The sequence below is a fragment of the Etheostoma cragini genome, chromosome 4 (genome assembly GCF_013103735.1).
Source record: "Etheostoma cragini isolate CJK2018 chromosome 4, CSU_Ecrag_1.0, whole genome shotgun sequence".
Classification (NCBI taxonomy): Eukaryota; Metazoa; Chordata; class Actinopteri; order Perciformes; family Percidae; genus Etheostoma; species Etheostoma cragini.
This window is the reverse complement of record NC_048410.1, coordinates 10959916-10981457: the sequence shown is the minus strand read 5'-3', so window position 1 is coordinate 10981457 and position 21542 is coordinate 10959916. Positions and strand designations below refer to the sequence as shown.

The 21542-nt window shown below is 38.7% G+C and overlaps 2 protein-coding genes across 2 annotated transcripts in view; both read right to left on the bottom strand.

Annotated features, from left to right (window-relative positions):
* Positions 1 to 7730, bottom strand: part of per3 (period circadian clock 3) — a 16377-nt gene extending 8647 nt beyond the window's left edge. Inside the window, 8 exon segments of the mRNA XM_034869365.1 lie at positions 222 to 370; positions 527 to 578; positions 2591 to 2789; positions 2951 to 3069; positions 3210 to 3370; positions 4838 to 4971; positions 4974 to 5258; positions 7573 to 7730. Coding sequence (XP_034725256.1) covers positions 222 to 370; positions 527 to 578; positions 2591 to 2789; positions 2951 to 3069; positions 3210 to 3370; positions 4838 to 4971; positions 4974 to 5078 — 919 coding nt within the window. The 5' untranslated portion in view covers positions 5079 to 5258; positions 7573 to 7730.
* A 1818-nt stretch (positions 7731 to 9548) lies between these two features.
* On the bottom strand, positions 9549 to 17886 carry vamp3 (vesicle-associated membrane protein 3 (cellubrevin)). Its single transcript, XM_034869410.1, has 5 exons — positions 17768 to 17886; positions 14156 to 14234; positions 11598 to 11756; positions 11313 to 11364; positions 9549 to 11145 (listed from the first exon to the last, which is right to left on the bottom strand). Coding segments are annotated over exons 1-5 (309 nt in total). The 5' UTR covers positions 17770 to 17886; the 3' UTR covers positions 9549 to 11128.
* Between the last annotated feature and the right edge of the window lie 3656 nt (positions 17887 to 21542).

The window sequence follows — 21542 nt, the reverse complement described above, 5'->3', positions numbered from 1 at the left end:
CACACACACACACACACACACACACACACACACACACACACACACACACACACACACACACACACACACACGTTTTGAAATTTAATTTATTAATTTCTATTTTTTTGGTCTGGTCAGATACTTATGTATGTATGTATGTATGTATGTATGTATGTGCTAACTATCTACAATAAATACAAACATTTGTTAAAAATAATAAAAATACTAATAAAAAATGATACCCTCATATCCAGAGATGATGCGTTCAGCCAGCACCAGGCAACACGGCTCGTCATCCGCCCCACTGCTTCCTGTTCCCTGCACCGTCAGCAGGTAGGGTGTTACCCGAAATGGGTTGTAACGCATCTCACCTTCATGGTCCTTCCCACCCCTAAAACATTCATTTTAATTTTAATTATGATTTATTGATTGATATCTTTATTTTGAACATGTAAATAAAAATAAACCATCAGAAAAATAGTAATAAGAAAACAGTTAAACAACAAAACTTATTTTGAAAGATCCTCAACAGAATTAAGATACTGACCTGATTCTGCAGAAGAAAGACTTGACCTGGGTACAGTCAAACAGAACCCCCGCTGCAGGGACAAAGAACAGAGGAAACTTGGTTATCTGCCAGTTCTTTTCAGTCCTTGTTATCTGCAATCATTCAAAATTATGTACAAACATTTTCAAATTAAGACAGAAAATATATTTTACAAACACTGCAGTAAAGTCAAATATATAGTTGATTTAAATATAATAAAAGGTAAAACATAACCAGCTTATGCTGTATGTTGTTTACTTTTAAAGTACAAGACCAAATACACTTAAAATATGTGCAAGGCACTTTATATACTTCTTTGTTTTGTTGTATTTATTTACTTATTCCTGTCAAAGTTACTTGTCATATTAGCTTTTGAGATGTCTAACCAGAAGTGTTTAAGGGTGCTGAATCCATTAAAGCCATTTGTTTTGAATAAAAATGACTCCTTAATTATATTTAAACTATGGATTTTGGATGAAGAATGGATTCTAAACATTGAATTTGAGACAGGCCACTCTGAAAAACTTTTTTACAAGACACTACAGTAATGACACCTGCTATGCACAAGCCAATGTGTTCAAAGAGAGGATGGAGGAGAGGTTTACAACTTTGGCGAAGGGAGGAAAGACACCTGCACTCTGGGTCTGGTACTATGGCAAAATCAACCTCATCAAAGTATTTATCAGGAGTGAGCGTGTCCCAGATCAAACAGGTCCCCTCAGCTGCATAACTGGAATGCTGAACACCTTTGCAGCAGCAGCAGGCCACCATCAGCATGCAAAGGGAGCAAGGCTCTGTGTACAGGCAGGATCATTCCATGTTCCAGGAAACTCTATCCAAGTTCACTGTGTACGGCAACCATGTAGTCCGGTTCTCAGACCATGAGCGGTCAGGCACATGGACTGACTTCTCAATAGAAACCACACTCACGAGTGAGGCCAAATCCTCAGGCGGTTTAGGCAGAGGGCGGTGCTGGAACAAATCTGCTCACAAGTCTTGGGTTCAGACACTGAACCACTTCTAATTCATTCACCAGGAGCTTGAAGGAGCAACGAACAAACGTGGAGTACCTAATTACACAGACGTCACAAGAGCCCAGATGGAGAAAGACAATGATGCTGTTTGATGGTTGATGGAAGTCAACTTTGATTCCATAAGGGACAGGAAGACCCTGGTGTCTTTCTCGACGGGGGTTCAGCAGAACTCCTGGGGACTCAGTCAATATTGATCAGGCAGAGGATCAGGCCAACTTGCATGGTAAAACAAGTCTGGATGCCATGGAAACCAAGAAAGCCAGCCTCAGATCTGCTCCATTTCAATGGAGAGAAGTTAATCACTGACTCACTCAAGCTCTTCAACCGCCTCATCATCATTAGTGAGCGCAAAGTCAAGGCAAAAGAACCTCTCCATTTTGAGTTGACGCCAACACCAATGTCTCTATTAGACAAAAATCAGAAGATGCGAAAGCCAGACAAGGCTGCCTTAGCAAAGTTTCTGAAGGCATTTTTGATGCCTGTCAAAAAACAACAACTGCACAAGCCTGGTGCTTGATGGCGATTGGTTCCTGCACACAACTGGGAGGCTAAACTCACGTGGAAGGACATCGCCGAGATGGTCCCATAAATACCTAAACTTCCTACACAACTTCTCTGGCTGCGATACCTTATCACCAATTTCTGGGTTGAGCAAACCAACTTTGCTCACCAAACTCTACCAGACTGACAAAGTAGAGCAGGCCATGGATGTGTTCACTGACATCAGAGCCAAGAGAAGTGACATCAACAAAGCTGGCTGCGAACTGTTCAAGATCATATTCTGTGGAAATCCATCTGAAGATTTAGAAGACTTAATCTTTGACATCTTCTGTCCAGTTGCTGTGGATAAATTGGGAGGTGTTACCTGACACCTATAGGAACACATGGTGAAAAAAAAGCTATTGGTAAGATTGTTTTTGCAGATTGGCAAGAAAGTGCCTAACTTTCCCTAACTAATTAAATCAAAACTGAAAGCCGTATAAAACGGAAAACCACGTTTAAAATATGTTAAATGTGGTCCAAAACACACCTGTATGCGAGTTGCTCCAGGGTGGCAGATGTGGCTGAGCTGTGTGCGAGTAGAAGACATTAACGTCTTGGTGGAAGAGCAACTGCACAAACTTGGCTGACTCCAGGAACTTCCTCTTGCAGCAGAGGATGCTGGGAGCCTGCTCTGACGCATATAGCACGCAGCCACTCGATAGGGAGAAAACCACCACGAAGGAGTCCTACACAGACACGTAAACCGGCACATGCAGAAACACATGCACACATACGAGCCAAGTCACAGCACACAAAGGCAGTAAACACACACATACACACGCCCAGGTGTGAGGCAAATGACTGTGCAGGTATTTATGGAAGTGAAAGTGTGGGAGTGTGTTTATACCGTGTTTTTAAGGGTGTGTTCAGAGGTGACCCTCTCCAACTCTTCCAGAGTGCAAACAGTGGCATCTCTCCTATCATCCTGGCCATTTCGCATCAGCAGTTTGTAGTATTCGCTATTGGCTAAAGAGGAACACAAACACAAATGCTGCTTTGAAACAATACTAACTGATGATATCAGGCTTGTTGGAGAGAGAGAGAGAAAAACTACTCTGATTTAAAAGAAAAACAAAACCCAAGCGTAACAAAGGTTTCCAGGTTACCTTGCACTTGTTTGACACAGTTGAGTGCGTAATGTAAGGCCTCCACAGTGCTGGCTTTGCTGCGACTGCGTTTGTCTGATGGAATCCTCTTCTTCATCTCAGCCACAGTGACCATCACCTCCCTGTGGGCCTGCCCTCTGCTACCATCTGTATTTTCACTACTACACACACATTCATTTAACTTCATGAAATGCAGTGGCACAGAAATATTTTAAGCCCTGAATAAAAGACCTAAATATGAGCAGAAAGCTGGAGCAGATCAAGTTTTCTGGGAGTCCATTCCAGATACAGTGCCTTGCAAAAGTCCTACACCCCTTAGCGTTTTGTCCTATTTTTTTTTGCAACCTGTAACGGATCTGTCCACGGGACCACTACAAACTCTAGAATCGAGAGACCAAAAAAAGCTTTTCTCCCACGTACATTTGCCATACATGTTTGAAACTCCAAACATGTTTTCTCTTTTTTTTTCTTTAAGCATTAGCTTTTTTGGTCACTTTTCAATAAAAAAAACAGCTCTGAGTAGAGTACGGCTTAAAATTTTCCTATGGACAGATGCCCCTTTCTCTTCTTTTTTGTAATTTATTTATTTATTTTTAAATAGAGCTTTTCTCTTTTTTTTACAAAATACAAGTTAATACAGTAGGCTACATATCATGCCAGAGGAAAAAACAAACAAAAAAACAACAACTTAGTTTTAGTCTCTTTCCATGTCACTCAGGGTTATCTTTGGTCTCTTTGTTGCCTCTCTGATTAATGCCATCCTTGCCTGGTCCGGGAGTTTTGTGGGTGTTGGTAGAATTGGTGAATTACAAGTTGTAGTGCAACAAATTAGGAAAATTACCAAGTGAATACTTTTGCAAGGCACTGGATGTGGTCAATAAAAAACTGAATGCTGCTTCTCTGTTTAAATGTTGACTCTGTAAGCAGGAAGCAGACCTGTCCTGGACGATCTGAGAGGTCTGGAGTCTAGACATTCATAAAGGCGCAGGAGATCATCAATGTATTTTGGCCTGAAACAATTTAGTGCGTTAATTTTAAACTAACAGTAGTATTTTAAATACATTTCTCTGACAAAACGTGTCGGTTGTAAATATTCATCACAGTTAACAGAAGAAAAAAAAAATGGTTCAACTTCGACCTTCCCTACTTGCTGTAGCTATGTGCACTCATGGTTTCCCTGTGCAATCACTTAGCAACGTTATGGTTGGGCTGACTTTTGTTTTTACTTCCACAATAAATGGTAAGTAATCTAGCTAAAATATAAACTTGCTTACAGCCTGTTTGATCATGTGACTGGTTGTGTGTCTTGCCTTGCTCCACTGGAGTTCTCACCTTTTAGTTTAGTGTGTACAAACAGTTATAACAATCAGAACCAAAGGCCAGAGCTACAAAAACAAAACCCAAATTGGACTAAACTTTTATTATACTTATTTATGTACTGTTGAAAAAAGAAGTCAACATTTTCACAAGAATGCAAGTTGATGTTCACAGAAGCAAAGCCAATGATATAGTATGTTGTGGTGCATTTTAAAACTTGTTCTGAAATGAATGAAGAGACATCAACTTAGTCAGTGTGTATGATGTGGATATAAGCTAAGTAGTTAGTGCACACGCAATCAAGCAAATACCTTTTGGTTGAAGCTGAGGTGGATCCTGTGACGCTACCAGGGCTGTGATTGGCCAAGGAAGAGAGGTCATGCGATCCGCTAGTCATCTCTTCGTCTTCCTGCCCTACTTCTCCACCTGAAGCTCCACTTTCCCCCTCCTTGTGGTGCTCTGGCTGCCCCCCTCCGTCCTGCTGCCCTGACAACATCCTCGCATCCTCTCCACCTCCTCCTGTTGCTGACGGTAACGCGGGCTCTTCCCCATCTGGACCGGTGTCACCTGCTGGCATCTCTGCGCTTTGGTCACACATCAATTTGTCCAATTACCGTGGTCAGTAGGGGTCTTCATATGCTCAACAAAGGGAATGGGTTCCATGTGGTGACAATATATTCTTATTATTTCAATGAGTGCTGAGTGTAAATATGTGAGGATCCGCCTTTAACACTGTAAGATAAAAGGAAATTTAAGAGAGATGATAAGAAACAGAATCAGAACAATGTTTGCAAGATTGAATTCCCAACATGGAAGACGGAATTACTAATTTCTTTAAAAATGTGTTAGCTGTGGAACCCCTGTGACTGAAGAAAAAACTATCAGAAAGTATGCCCTATGAAAATGGGACGGAGCTAGGATGCAAAAGCATCATTTCACAATAACATTGATGATTTCTATTTAGGTGTGCCAGTTCCTGGCATGTCTTTAAAATGGTGCATTGAAGGAAACATCATTCATGTAATTAGTTACACGTGTCCTTTTCTGCTATTCAGTGTCAAAATGTGAGGAGGGTAAAAACCCAAATTAAAATGCCGAAAACTTATGCCAAGTCCAATGGGGTAAACACAGTAAATGTAAAAGCAAGCATGACAAACATATAATGTTCTGTGCAACAAGACTATGTTTTAATTTCTCTAATGTAAACAAACACAATCTGCCTCGTTATCTAATACTATTGGACCATATGACTATCAAACTGGCTCACTGCTTTCTGACTCACCCCCGTCATCTAAGATTCACACACAGGCACATTTTATACATCACTTTTTTGGAAATTAAACTCAAGCATTACAAAGAAAACGGAGGCAAGGTAACAAATCTACTTTTTGCCAGTTTTCTTCAGCCATCATCATATCAGTTTTAAATAAAATTTGAAAAAAACACCACATACACATAGCAACAGCACACAGAGATACAAACAGGAACAGGTCGTCACTGCAGGATTACATAATCGCCTTGCTCAAGTTGGAGCGTATGAGCATTATTTGAAACCTTATATCTGTACTGTGTGCGTACAACATACACACAGAAACCTGTGATTACTGTGGTGTAGAGATAATGCTCCGGCCTTACACAAAAGACAAACAGAACTGAGAAGACTATGTACTTTTCTACCTATCTTCTTCTTCAAACAACATTGTGAACCAAATGTAAACAAAAGTGTAGTCGCACCACTAAAATTGGTGATTAGAACATACTATCAATCCCAAATTGATGAACCATCAGTAATGTTTGTAGACATAGGATTACTATTCATAATTATAGCCAAATGTGAATTTGCAACACCTACAGCTCCACTGAACCATGAACCATGCAGTGTCTGCGCTCAGGTCAACTGAATTGTGTCTGCTCAATGTCTTGTCTGTCTTCAAAATTATCTTAAACATTTGCTTGCTTGATAACTTAATATGTCCTCTTAGATACTGTCAACTTTATGTGTAAATGAATGCAACAACACAGACAAGCAATTAAGGAGCCTTCCTTGTTATCTCAAAGAGCTTCTCAGAAACAATCAAAGGTCATGATTTGAACCATTTCTGGTGAAGGAAATGGAGTTGAGTCATACTTGTATGTACACACGCGTCCTGCAAATATGGATGTAAAAGCCGAGCAGGATATACATCCCCAGCATAACATGTGGTTAATATGAAATAACATATAATAAATAACATATATAAAATGGTATTCACAGAAGGACAAAATGTAAATGTAGGTACAACAAGTTAAATGTTTTTGAGTAAAGGTACATGCAGCAACAATTAGTATAGTGAGCCTGTGCACCTATCACTCCAATAACCAAGAGTACCATTAAGTTAACATACACAAATAAAAAGCACTGATGTAAAATCATAGCGATACCCGAAAAGCTTCAACAACTCACGACCAGATCACACTCAAAACAAACCTGACACTCATATGACGTTTCACTACACATGCACCCAATAACCTCAATAAACCCAGTGACTACCACTAAGATCTGCATCTTAAGGCTAGGGAGACACAGGCAGCCACTACTGCACCGAAAACTAAACAAAACCACCATTAGTCAAATTGCATTATTGTGTATATTGCCAGACATTTGCATCTACACATTACATTTTGTGGCAACTTATTACTGTGAAACGTTAACGTAATCGACTAACGTTGGTGCATTAGCAACTGCACTTGTTATTGACGCAATGTAAGCTTGTCGGAGAAACAGAGCACTTAATTTAACGTTACTCACTAAAAGCCACTGCAGCTCCTTAATTATGGCAGACATGTTATTCAGTTACCATATTAGCAATACACATTGACCACTGCTTACAGCCAAGTCATACCGTATTGTTTGGAAATGTGCAGTATCACCACGAGATAACGACTACTCATGTGTTTAGCTATCCCCTGTTCTCTGGTTGGTGCCTTATTGGGCGAGGAGGCTAGCTTAGCTAGTCTGTTGGGTCAACTCGCCAAGCCATCTCAAATATTCTGATATAATATTTACCTTTTCCACTCCACGTATGTCTCCGCTTCAACATCCAAAAAATAGAATTCTATCAAACTGATCAACGGGCCGCATTAAAAGTATTATTTTAATTCCCAGTCACTTACCTTAGCTAGTTAAATGGTCACCTCACCTATTCCGAGGCACTTGACACATTTGTGCAACGTGAGGCCGGAGCACTGTAGCTCCGCCCCCTCTAAAATGATTGGACAGCCAAATATCACATCTATCATCTGATTGGACATAACACCTATGAATGGGCGTGTCTTATACAGCGGTCTGGCGTTTCACATGGATCCCCACGTTTCACAACAGAGTGACAAAAACGAGAAGCCCGTAAGCTGCCCAAACACCAACTTAGTACAAGCCAATGCTTTATCCACCCCTCTATTTTACGGCATGCATAAATGGATGAACCTATGGTCCAGCTGATAAACTTCACACATCTTGATGTCTTCAACGAGAAACTGTGTTTGCATTGTCAGCTATATCTGACATAGCAATCAGAATCAGAATCAGAATCGGCTTTATTTGCCAGGTATGAAGACACATACGAGGAAGTTTTCTTTGGAGCATCGTTGCTCACACTGTACTTACACAAAAAAACTCAAAAAAAAACTCAAAAAAAAAATACACACTAATATATACATACAATATACTCTAAAGTATACTTAATCTGTTGAACCACATAGCAAAAATCACAAGGAAATGGGCGTAATGAACGATGAGGATCGTCATTTTGAATTTTGTTAGCATTGGCCTGTGCGTCAATCTTTTGGATTTTGAGTTAGTGGTCAAACAAAAACACAACCCGATCCTACTCAAAACAAACCTGACACGATGACGTTTATACATGCACCCAGTAACCTTATTGAACCCAGGGAGCAACACTAACGTGTCATCTGTCTCTTAAGGCTAAGGGAGAGGCTGCACCAAGCTGTGAGACAGTTCCTGGCCTGCTTTTGGGAAAAGTAAAAAAAAGAAGAAAAAAAAAAGAAGAGTAGGCTTTGCTCTGTTGTATTCAAGCCAAATTAAGGACATAGGACCAAATAATAGAATGGCACATTTCCAAATGCATTCCCAGTGGTTAGACATGAAGCAAGAGTTGGAAGTTACTGGGTGACACATTTCTGCTGCAGCCCCTGGATGGTGTAGACTGACAACGGAGAGGATGATGACAACACCACAAACCTGTGATAAAAGACTAGTCATCCAATGCATTATTTAGTGGCCTTGGAATATACACACAAACACACACACACTTTAATTCTTGTGGAATTGTAGGTAAAACGATGGGGACGATAAAGTTGGCTAACCTTTTGCTGTTCTTGAAAATTCCGAACATGGCAGACTTGTTATGTATGTCCACTGTTTCCATGCCTGTAGTATGTCTGTGTGTAAATATATATATATATATATATACACTACCGGTCAAAAGTTTGGGGTCACTCACAAAATTCCATGGGACTACATTATAGACAGAATCCCAGGTGAGATCAGTTGCCTTGTTTTTTTTAACCAGGGTAGCAGTTTCCAGATTACATTATGTGCTTACATAATTGCAAAAGGGTTGTTTAATGTTTTCTTAGTTAGTTTTTTAAAATAATATCAGATTAGTAAACAAAATGAGCATTTGGAACATTGGATGAATGGTTGCTGATAATGGGAAATGTAGATACTGCATTAAAGATCAGCCACCCACCCAGATCAGCTGGTATCCTGTCTATAATGGAGTGAAATGGAAATTTGTAAGTGACCCCAAACTTTTGACCAGTAGTGTATGTATGTGTGTGTGTGTATATATATATATATATATATATATATATATATATATATATATATATATTCCATTGCATGTATTGTGAAGGTCAAACAGCTAATGCCTTAAAAACTAATGAAACATGCAACATCAACAGTTGTAATTTCAGCTATGAAATTCCAGAAAAAGCAAAATGAATGAACAAAGTAATCCCAAATTGTTTTCCTCATTAAAATACATTTATTTTAATAGAGTTGGAGGCAACAGAATGCAATCATCCAGTGTTGGTATATAACGCTGTCATTGCCCAACAAAGTTTTTCTCTACACAAGAATGCATGATGTTGAGCAGCAGTGATCTCCAAAACGAAAAAATACTACACAGTCTTCTTAAGGTTAGATCTACATTTAATAGATTGCAAAAAGCTATTGTTAGAGGCATAACACTAAAATATCACATGTGAGAAGTACTTTGCATCAATCAAGTGGGGAAAAAGGACAGTATGACTAACAGAAGACTTTATTAAAGGCTAATGAGTTCAGCTGAATAAGCAAGCAGCAAAGTATTTGTTTGGACAGTTGGAGCATTCTGAAGGCACTACTTTACACATTTGTATATGATCAATAAGGCGGGCTGTGTTTTGGCTGTTCTCCATTGGAGAAACCTATGAAGACATCTGTCCAGTCTTACATTTTCTCATTTTTTTGTGCCTGAATATATCACAAAGGCAAACTTTCTAGCATGTCCTTGAGAACACCTGCTTGAAACAATATGCCACTTTTAACCCAGTGTAGCACCACGTGAAGTGTAAAAAACTTCATAGCAGTTTCTCTAACCTTACTGTAGCTGTAAGGCAGTAGGTCATAACATAAAGACACTTCTCTAAACAGTTTTTACTGTCCTACCTGACAAGAATATTGACAATGACAGGTACGATCAGGTGGTTCAACAGTGTGTTACCGGTTAGCTTATTTGATGCCGGATGACCAATGAATTTGCCCTTAATTCAATCTGAATTCAAATGTCTTGCGCAGAGAAATTAGCAAATAACCTTGTGTATAAATAGAGTAAGGCATTGGATCCCAGTCTTCCATGGTCAACTGTAATTAAACTTAAAATGACAAGACCATTCAAAAAGAGAAAATTTAAATAAGAAAAACAAAATTTTGGCTTATGAAAAGTACAAATGTGTGTGTGTTGGAAAGGGGCATCTCTTCAATGATATGCAGGGTGACTAATACTAGGTTAACTAACAGAACAGCAATTCCTCAAAGGCACTTCTTTTAGCCTGGCACACAAAGTCAATGGCTATTAATAAAACATAAAAAAGTCTATATAAATTCAGGAGAGTTTACAACAACATTCTTTACTTGATGTCCTGAGGTTAATGTATGTATGTACACGTATGTGTGTGTGCCTGTGCGCGCGCATGTGTGTGTGCTTTGTCACGCATTCTAAGAGGATTCATTTAAACAGGTTTTGGTTGAGATTGAGTTGAGTCATTTTTGTATGTTTCTGTTTTCTTTGGCAAGTGCAACTGAATTCTAATTCAAGTGTAAATATGTCTGGTATGATGTAGTAATGCAGGGTAAAACTGGTATTGTGACAATCCTTTACTCAGACACACCCACCCACACACCCACCCATGCAAACCAGGCCAAGAAATGAAGACCCCTGTCAGAAGAAAAACATTGTGAAATACAGTAGCCACTAATCATGTGACATCTTCCTTTGAGATATTAATTATGTATGTTGCTCCTCTCCTTCGTTTCCTTCACTCCTCCTCTCGTTGCTGTTTTAAGAGTAATTCCAAACTGTGAATTAAAAAGGGAGGAACCTTTTAGATGAAAGACTTATCAAGATCAACAATCCAGATCAAACTGAAATTAATTGAAAATCACAGTTTTGAGCATCTGAAATAACACAAACTGCAACAACAGTGTCAACGAGAAGCTCGTCTAACCACAGGCTTGATACTCACTAACAATGATGATGATGATGATCACTATGACAGCTATCAGGATGGCCCACATCTGCAAGGGGTAATGGTACAGCAAATTCAGTGACACACACATCGACTTCAATGACTGACATTTTGTTTAACGATATCAATTTTGTTTGTTTCACTTTAAGACCAAAATGATTTAGATTACTTCCCGTCTGGAGACTTCTTGTAAGGAGTTCATTTTATATCAGCTAATAATTTAGTTGATTTGATTTAGTCTTTCCAGTGGGAAAAAGGGTGTGTTTTTTTTTGTTTAGGCACCTTGCAATTTTTCCACCAGTACTTCCTTTTCAGCTTAGCTGCACTGGTCTCGAACTGGGAGGCTCCAGCCTGCAGGGCGTCGGCTCTGTCATCTAGTTCAGACAGCTTCTGGTCACGTTCCAGCACTTTGTCCACGTTAACACGCATAATATCCACAACCTGCTCACACACACAAACGAGAATAAAAGATTGGGTTTATTGTCAGTACTTTTTAAAAGACTGTCCCTTGGTGTGCTGGATCTGAATATTGAGGCGCTGACATTCCAACCCGATTATCAGCCATCGGACAGTCTGGCGAGGTCAGTGACTCAAGTCTGTACGGTGTGTTCCGTGCCGTTGTCAGTCGGAGGAGCCGTCAGCGTTCTTTTTGGCCAATTTGACTTGTTGATTTGGACAGTGGGCAGTCGGACTCAATGACTAATCTGATTGGTGGTTTGCTAGACCTTGACTAGGGAATCCGTGCACAAGAAAACTGGAGATGACAACAGCAGCATTTTCTTCTTACAAGGAATTGTATTTTCTTCCGTTCAGAAAGTAATGACAACGATCCTACTTGACTACTATCAACACTCTCCTATGAAAAGAAGGACTGACGACAGCGTTCTCTGTTTATTACGTCTAGAGAGATGTTCCATTATTTCCGGTTTTCATTTTTTGTGCAACAACACAGATTAGTGCCGTCTGCGGTTATGGGGACGTATTATGTATTGTGCACACGCAAAACATATGCTCAAGTCGGCGTCGCTTCAGTGTGTTCAAGGCACTTTTTTTTTTTACCTCGGGGAGCCGACTGATCAGTCTGACTGCCTTTTCTGCCGACGGTCGGCCATCGGGCTGGTGTGTCAGAGCCTTTAGGTAATCCTTACTACACCTAATTAAAGATCAACTAAGCACTGCCTTAATTAACTATTTTAGAGATAATCCATTGGAAATGCACGTATACTGTACGTAAAGAATGACGTCATCAATACTGTAAATAGATGCTAGAGTAACCTCAAATAATTTTACCTAACAAAACAACAAAAACAAAGTCCCGCCTCACTGTAAAAAGGTAAATAAAAGGTAATACACACTTCTTCTTAATGACAGAGTTAGAACATGACAGGCATGCATGTGCGTGTGCACAGACAGTATCGCAGACTACACATAACCCATATGATCCACTGATCCACAAATCTCCCAATTGCCCCTCCTCTCAGACTGGCAGCATCGAGAGAAGCGTGCAGGCCCATGCAGGTCTTACATAACCATGGTAGCATTGGTTATATAATTCTCTGGCAGCCCTGGTAGCACTAACAGTGATTATATAATTCTCTGGCAGCCAATCGGAGGCTTTGTTTGTGACATGTAAGGGAAAAGTTCTGTTTAGGAGGGACTTACATCAAAAAGGCCAAAACTGAAAAAGAGAACAGTAACGATTAAGAACAAAACCACGGGGGGGGGGGGGGGGGGTGAGACTTAGCAGCCAATTGTTCCTGATGGCGTCAATGACGTAGTTTTGAATATCAATTTTCTCTGGCATGTGAGCTGACATCTGAAGGAAGAGCACATTGTGGTGATTCATGACACACTGCTGTCAGGTGTTATGCAATCTCTGCTTCAGACAGACATTAAGGAAAAGGGAGTTAAGGCACTGACAACAAGGAAGCTGTTGCCTGAGAGCGACCGTCACCCCAGTTTTTGAGGTGTGTCCTGCACCATTGCTAGGCAACGTCTTTCAATTACGTCTTTCAACTGCCTTTTTGAATCGGCATCGGTGGAATAGCCAATTCACTGTTCCGCTTGAAAATTGGTAGTGAGGAAAGCAAACAAGCGACTGTAGAGCACACACACAAAACTCTTCCCATTTTTGATCTCATCTGATCAGACCTGACCTAATTTCCTTTTAGAAAGTTATAGATTACCGCTACCTGCTGGCATGAAGAGTTATTTCCTTTCACACAGGTAGGCCTGCACGACTCAGGGAAAAATGTGAATCCCCATTTTTTTTGCTTAGAATTGATATTTGATTCTCTCCCACGATTTTTTTGACCATGACTAAACTAAACTAATTGTCAGTACCAAACAGATTTTGTTGGCATCTATGGCACCATGCGCATCACCACAAGCCTGTAAACACAGAGGCTTCAACGCAGAGAAGGGAGAGCACTGCAGCGCTTGGGAGTAATTTAAAACCTATTTTATACAGTCTATGTTTAAAACTCACAGAAGAAAGTAGTAGCGTTTGTGATGCCGTTTGCTTGTACAATTAAATGAGATTCAAAGTCATAAAAAAAAAAAAATCAAAGTTAATTAAAAATTAAATTGTGAACAGGGTGAATCAAGATCACGATTTTATAACGATTAATTGTGCAGGCCTACACGCAGGTGCCAAACCTAGGTGGTAGTTGGCCCTTAGTTTTAGTCTCTGTGTTGTGTTCAAGCACAAAGATTTGACAGAGGGCGACGTCCGGCGACATAAGGCGATGCCACAGTGCCACCGTCAGCTCGGTGTGTCAGGGCCTTTACACAGAGTGGCTGAAGATGGAGAGAAGGCAGCAATCAGAGACGTATCATACCTCATCCACCTGGGCCTGGGTCTGCTGCAAGCGCCTGTTGCCTGACGCTGCATCAGAACCTTCTGGACCGGCTGCTGACCTGGTGAAATTATGAAAATTAAGTGTAGATATTAGCCTTCTGCGAGATTACACAAAAAAGGATTTTGCATAGCATGTCACCTAATCTGCATCTAAACTATCATGACACATATGACTAATAACAGCTGGTGATAAGTAGGGGTGGGGAAAAGGAGAGAAAATTGATTCTGCATAGTATCGTATTTTAAGTGGCAATACTGTATCGATACAGACGCGCCAAGTATCAATCTTTTAATATACACATATATATATATATATATATATGTTGGTCAGTTTGTCTGCTTGACAATCCCATTTTGCAGCAATAAAATTGAAGTGATATGAACAAAGAGAAATGTATATTTTTAGAAAAAACAGATGTTGACAAAGTTTCCTTTTAGGGACATCATTTGAAATTGGGAAAAATAAGCAGTTGGAAAAAAGGTTATTAATAGCAAAATATTGCAGTATATTGAAACCATGCTGAATGCAAGAAGCATGAAACCTGTTTAAGAGTAAAATGATGTCATGCACCCAACACCTCTCAGACAGCAAACATCCCTCTGAATTCTTAATTTCCTGAAGCTTGTTCTGTCATAACAACTTGGGAAGATTGTTTCTAAACAAGGACAAAAATATAAACCATGCTAACTACAACAAGGAAATTATACTGTTTGCTTAAATTATTTATTTCTGGGTTTCAGCCTTGACATGTTTCCTTGTCCCTATTTTCCTCGGTCCCTACAAACCTTTTTACAGTAGTTACCTACTGCCACCATCTGGCATGAGACAGTAATGCTCTGCAATGGTCACACTTTTAAGAAAGACAATAGCTTATATTACAGGTGATAATGCCTCCATAAAAGAAACAAGTGGGGCAATTTACACCACATGCTTAGACTCTAAGTACAACTTCTGATTGTAGCATCTGGAATAACATTTTAAATCAATAAAACCTTCTTTTTTTTTTTAAATCACAGTTTTGTGTCAAATTATTGATGTATTTACTAAGTAGCCATGCAATAAGCTGGATAATAAAAAGCAAGCGGGTCAATATTGGCCTATCATAGACATATTGGTTCCAATGTATATGTTGTCGGTTATGAATGTTTTTTTACAGAACGTATGCTTGGAGTGATTTGGAAAAGTTGTCATTAGGTTGTTTGTCCAGCAGAGCGTAGTCAGCAATTGACTGATATTGAACATACAGTACTGATGTTTAACTAGCTATTTACTATTTTTTTAATATTTCGTTTATCTAATCAAGACCTGCATCACCCTGTCAGAGTTTAATTTCCAATAATGACCGCTTGCTCTACATTATGAAAAACAATTAGGCTATTGCAAATAGCAAGCAGGGACACCCATGCATACCAAAATACAAACACAAAGTCCACAAAACACTTTAAAAGATGCATTATCCCTTGTGGCAAACAAAGCTTTAAATTTAATTGCTTCTTGGTGCAAACATTTTAATATCTGATTTATATTTAATCGAGGAAGGAAAAAAAGTAAGAACTAAAAAGGGCCAAAGACCCGGATGACGAGCAGTACAAATCCTCACATTAGCTTTCTCATTTCTCCTGACATTAAAGAAAGAGGGTGGGTCTGAGTTTCACGATTACACCATTAAATATGTTTATGAACATGAGGAAGCAGAGTGCAGCAATAATAAAGGATGTGTTACCATATATTCAAGTCAACTACTCCATCCACTCTCTCCAAACTCCCAGTAAATGTACATCCCCGAGCATTATGAGCCAGAGCAAGCATACCACCAGCGCTTTGGTTAAGAATCAATGTGTTGTGGCCGGGTTAGCTCAGTTGGTAGAGCAGGCGCACATATATAGAGGTTCACTCCTCAACACAGCAACCGCAAGCTTAACTCCGACCTGCAGCCCTTTGCTGCATATCATCTCCCTCTCTTTCCCCTTTCATGCCTTCATCTGTCCTGGGGAAATAAAGGCCTAATAATGCCCCAAAAAATAATCTTACAAAAAATCTAAACTGCACGATTTATCTTTAGGAAATCACGATCTCGATTCACCATGTTCAGTATTAAATTTCTATATAAGCTAATAATGCCCCAAAAAATAATCTTACAAAAAAATCTAAACTACACGATTAATCTTTAGGAAATCACGATCTCGATTCACCATGTTCAGTATTACATTTCGATATAAGCTCGATTCATTTTTTTTTTTTTTAAATGAACTTGATCCTCATTAAATTTTACGAGACAACTGCATCCCAAACGCAACTACTTTCTGTGTAGTAGAGTTTTAAACATACATAGCGCGCAATGCTCTCCCGTCTCTGCCAGCCTGTAAACATAGGCTTCAATTAGACTTCGTAAGAAAAGAATCGCGGCAGAGAATCGTTATAACAATTCTATGCTAAAAAAATAATAATCCTGATTCATATTTCCCCCGAATCGTGCAGGCCTACTACCAAGGCAGGGGACAAAACAATTTGACCAAAAGCTTGTTGATCATACAACCTGTCTGTCATAGGGCTGAGTGGCTTAGAGATAGATAAACATCTGTCAGCATTTCAGAGGCGACTGCAGCTGCGCCCCCCCCCCCCCCCCCCCCCCCCCCCCCCCCCCCCGTTTACATAATGCATATATGTTAGGTGAGAGATACACTCACTTACATTCCAGCCAAACAATTTAACAAATTAAACTAAACAGAAGAGGCATTTAAATAAAAGAAGGATTTAGATTAAAATAACACATCAGTCACGTATTGCGTTCTTTTATTTTGTGGAAGCGTTTATAGTCAAAGGTGAAACACTTTAATTAACGTTACTCTCTTATTTATACAATTACTGACTAACGAACTGAAAACAAAACGTGCGTAAGCCATAGATACATTTCCTGTTTTAAATTGACATAACGTTGCCACTAGCTAATTATTTACTTGCAACGTTACTTTGCTCAAATTGAAGCTAGTTACTCCCAGTTACAGTTGCACTATTTAAAACTACAACTAAACTACGAAATGTTTTCAGCTTGTTTTTAACTGAACGTATACACATGTAGACAGGTATTTATGGTATACACGTAGGTAGCTCGCTCAACCCATTACGTTACATATAGCTAGCTAAAGTTTTTATATAGAAGGTCAACAAAGCAGAGGAAATTAGGCTAAACTAACTAGCGTTAAAGCTCATTGGCTAACTAAAGTTCCACTGCGGACGTAATACAAGCCTGTCCTCTACAGCAGCTTGTTTCCTTTAATTGTCTACTTAATTAACGTTAGCAAATGGACTTTAAGAGTTTGTGTAGGCATGAGTTACCACGCTTTAATGTAACGCTGCGATAGTTAGATAGATAGCTAGCTAGCTTAGCCAACTCTCAACCCCTGCTAGCAATAGACAGATAATTGAAGAAAAGTGCTAGCACTTGTTGCGTGCTAGCTAGCTAGTTGCAAAGTTTTGGGCGTTGTTTTATTCTGTGATCCTGTGTCACCAAAGTACCTGGTATGTTAGGCAGGTTTTACCAAATAACATCTGATTTTTGAAAAACGGTTCTTATAAACGTGATAGACTTACATTGTGAAAGGAAACTTCTTTGAACGACAACGACGCTGTTTCTTGTCTGTAAGCTAAAGTGTCAAGCAGTAACAGTTACTGCCGTGGAATGCTGCCTTCCAATGCTATCGGAAATGGGAGAAGTCATACGCATGCAAATGAGATATGAGGTTAATGTACTAAATAAAACCAGTAAAATTTGAATTTTCTTTTTTTACTCGGTGTACCAAGATGTGATGGAAATTAATATTATGATAAGAAAGTATATAGAATAACTTTTAGTACAATTACTTTACAAAAACTAAATTGTAAGCCTATTTCTGATTGTATTATTCTTGATTCACCGTGTAATCATGCACAATGTAACTCTGTACTACTAAATAAAATATAAAATAACCGTGACGTGTTATCTGGTACAGTTTGTTATCATTAGATTAGAAAGTATTAATATGTACAACTTGATGAGTAAAACAATACGCTTACGATGACAACTTGAAGGCAGCATTAAAGAGGCAGTAGTCTGTCGCCCTCCATGCACAGCTCCAATTGTCAAAGCATAACATTTAATTCTTACATAAGTGGGAGCTTTTACTTAAAAATAAATCAGATATGTCATTAAATAGAAGAGTAACGGTTTAAATCTGTCTAGTGCGCCTCTATTCATTCTATAGGTCAACTGTCCAGTAGATATTCGAGCTAGGAAAAAGCGACCATAAAGCCCGTGATCAGCATGTGACATGGGAACCTGATGTTAACAAAAACTTTACATTGTACATTTTTAAAGTTAGGAGCATTCCTCGACACGTATTTCACAACTTCAACCTGAAGAAAACTTAAATAGTCTACATAGACACAAATATTTCTGTAGATTTAGTTCTTCAAATGTGAAATAGGCTACTTGGAGAAAGAAGCAAAACTGCTGGACCACTTTTCTTGATAGTGTGAATTCCTCCGACTTATAAATTGAAACAAAACAGAGGACAATGATATTCTTTGTGTTACAGAACAGTTGAAATATATCGTACAGGCTGCAGGTCAGGACACGATCTGAGCTATTTTCCTGGCAGTAAGTGAGTTGTTAAAGCCATTTATCTGTGGGTTACTGCTAATTCCCTGGATTGTTTGAATTAGATTTACTACTAATACCAACATTATAACAATAAAAAAAACATACAAGACACACAGGTCCACATTGCAAAGAGATGACTACACATAGACTGGTTTACAACCCTCTGAAAAAAATCTCAAACTCCCAAGAGATAAATGATTCATTTTGTACACACTCTGTAACAGCATTAGCAAGTCATTTAAGTAACAATTTCTTACAATGAGCTATAAGAGCATTGAAGCAGTTCATGGTGGCCCAGTCTTATGAAGACTCTTAATGTTACAGTCCTTAAATTATCCATCCATGTCATTTAATGAGACAAAATGAGCCAACATGCATACATTCATTTAAATGTTCATTTGAATCTTTGATTCAATAATATACTAAATTAATCAAATATGTATGTACTTTTTAAAATCTTAAAACTTAAAACTCTTTTTAAAATTGTACAAAAGGGAAACAGTGTTTACAAGAAATCCTCAATTCAATTTTCTTACATACTGGACACCTACCTTACTATTATTATTTCCAACTCAAAAGACACAGTAACTGAGCTTTAACAAGTAACAATATCAGGTACTGAACCTAAAACAATAACAACCAGAGATGACGTATAAAACAATCTTTATCACACTTTTAATTATTTTAACTTAAACAAAAGGATAATAAGCATGCAAGTTTAATCAAATCATAATAATATAATCTCTCGACACAACAACAACGTGTTGTATTGCATTCTCCCTCTTGGCTACATCCCAGATCCTTCATCCACTACGGCTTCCTCTCCAGAGCTCTGCTACAAGACAAATGTGTGTTTAGGCATAGGTGTTCTAACGGTTTTATTCATAAACATTTTGTGTAATATGACTTTTATTTATGTATTAAAAACAACAAAATGACATTTAGATTCACAGCCACAAACTATAACTTACATGGTTTATTTCTTTGTGAGCAGCACCGTTATACAGCAGGCTGGAACTCTCCTCCTATGAAGAAGTTTATAGTTTGAGTGTATATGTGTATATATTTATAGTTTAAGTGTAGTATATTATATTTTTTTAAACAACATACATAATACACAACAATACAAAGCTGTGATAGCTAATAATATCCATGAGGTCTCTCTTGAAAAGTAAATTGGTGTATGGCATGACTTTATGTGATACAAAGGAACAACATAAATGTCCTGCAACATGACAGAAATCCTAGTCGATCACATTCCACCTCTCTATTGGCTTTTATGCTGGTCACTTGATATTTGCAGCAGGTGCACTTAGTAACAAAGTTGATGTTAATGGCCTGCCTTCACATCTTCTCATTGCAAGCCTGGTATGCAAGGACACAGTAATGGTAAACGCCTGAGTGATTTACATGATTGAGTTACACCTTATCCCTGTCGAACAGAGGAGTGCTTCTAAAGCCTTGAGTCAAAGTTCTGGACATGGTCTTCATTCATTTCATGTGGCTAGAATCTCCATCGGTGCAGAGACTCAGCTAAACCGAAATTAATTGAAACCTTGATGTTGACATTGTCTATAGTTACTGAAATAAGAACTTGCAGAGTACTTCTAAAAAGATTCAATCAGAATATTTCTAAAACAATCGAATTGTGCTTTGAAATGTTTTTTTTTGTTTTTTTAAAGTGTTTTATCAAAAATCTTCACCTGAGTAAGTTTGTAAGAGTGAGTAAAATGGCTGATGATGACACTACCTTATATCATTACTTTTCACTAAAAAATAATATCTATTATGTAGCAATTCCAGGTTTTGAACAATGACTAAACCCTGATTTAGTCATTCAGAGAGTGACAGCTATGCATCCTGGATGAAGGATTTACATTAAAAAAAAAAGACATGTATAAAAATCTATTTTTCAGGTAAATGTCTGTTTTACGAATCCCCCTATGGGCATCAAATGTAAAACACAGACCAAATGACGAAAAAAACTTACATATCCTACATCCTCTGCTTCCATCAGTGCTCCGGCTTCGCTGACCTCTGAGCTGCAGCCTCCAGGAAAACACTCGGATTCACGCTTCTCTCTTATTTTTTGTAGGAAGTCCATCGCTGTTGATTTTGTCAGCAGCGCTATTGCATAAACAGGTGACACACAGATACATTCATTTCCCATCATATAATAGCTGAGAGCTTGCATTTTCTCATGAACTATTAGTCATGTTGTGTAATAAAAACATCTCACCTCCCTGGCAGATGTAAGGGATCATGAGCATCATAGTCAGCAGTGTTGCAGCCATCTCCTCATGCACACTCTTCATCTCTCACACATGTGAATGTTTGCCCCCTTGTAGCTCCTGGCAATTTGTGTTTGTCACCTGAGAAATCCCCCCGACCCCACCCTCCCTGCATAACTCACAAGGGGACAACAGACATTGGGTGGATTTGTATTGTATTACAAGTCAGCAGTGGTAAGGAGAACTAATGTGTGATTGTGAGGAGAGAAAATACATAATATCTGTGGTGTGTTTTAAAGGGCATTGTCAGAGTGACGAGAAGTGTGTGTGTGTGTGTTTGTGTGTGGAGTGCAAAGTCCTCAGAATAGATTTTGGAACGAGTTTACTATTTTAATGATGTATGTACAAATTGTAATTATGTATTTAAAATGTTAAATACAATGTTAAATAAATAGAATTTTTATTTTCTGTCAAATCATAACAAGAGTTATCTCAA

Coding starts and splice junctions, on each gene's coding strand:
- vamp3 (XM_034869410.1), bottom strand. Junction 11,757..14,155: donor CCCAGGCCCAGGTGGATGAG/GTATGATACGTC, acceptor GTGTGTGAGCAG/GTTGTGGATATTATGCGTGT. Junction 11,365..11,597: donor ACTGGTGGAAAAATTGCAAG/GTGCCTAAACAA, acceptor TACCCCTTGCAG/ATGTGGGCCATCCTGATAGC.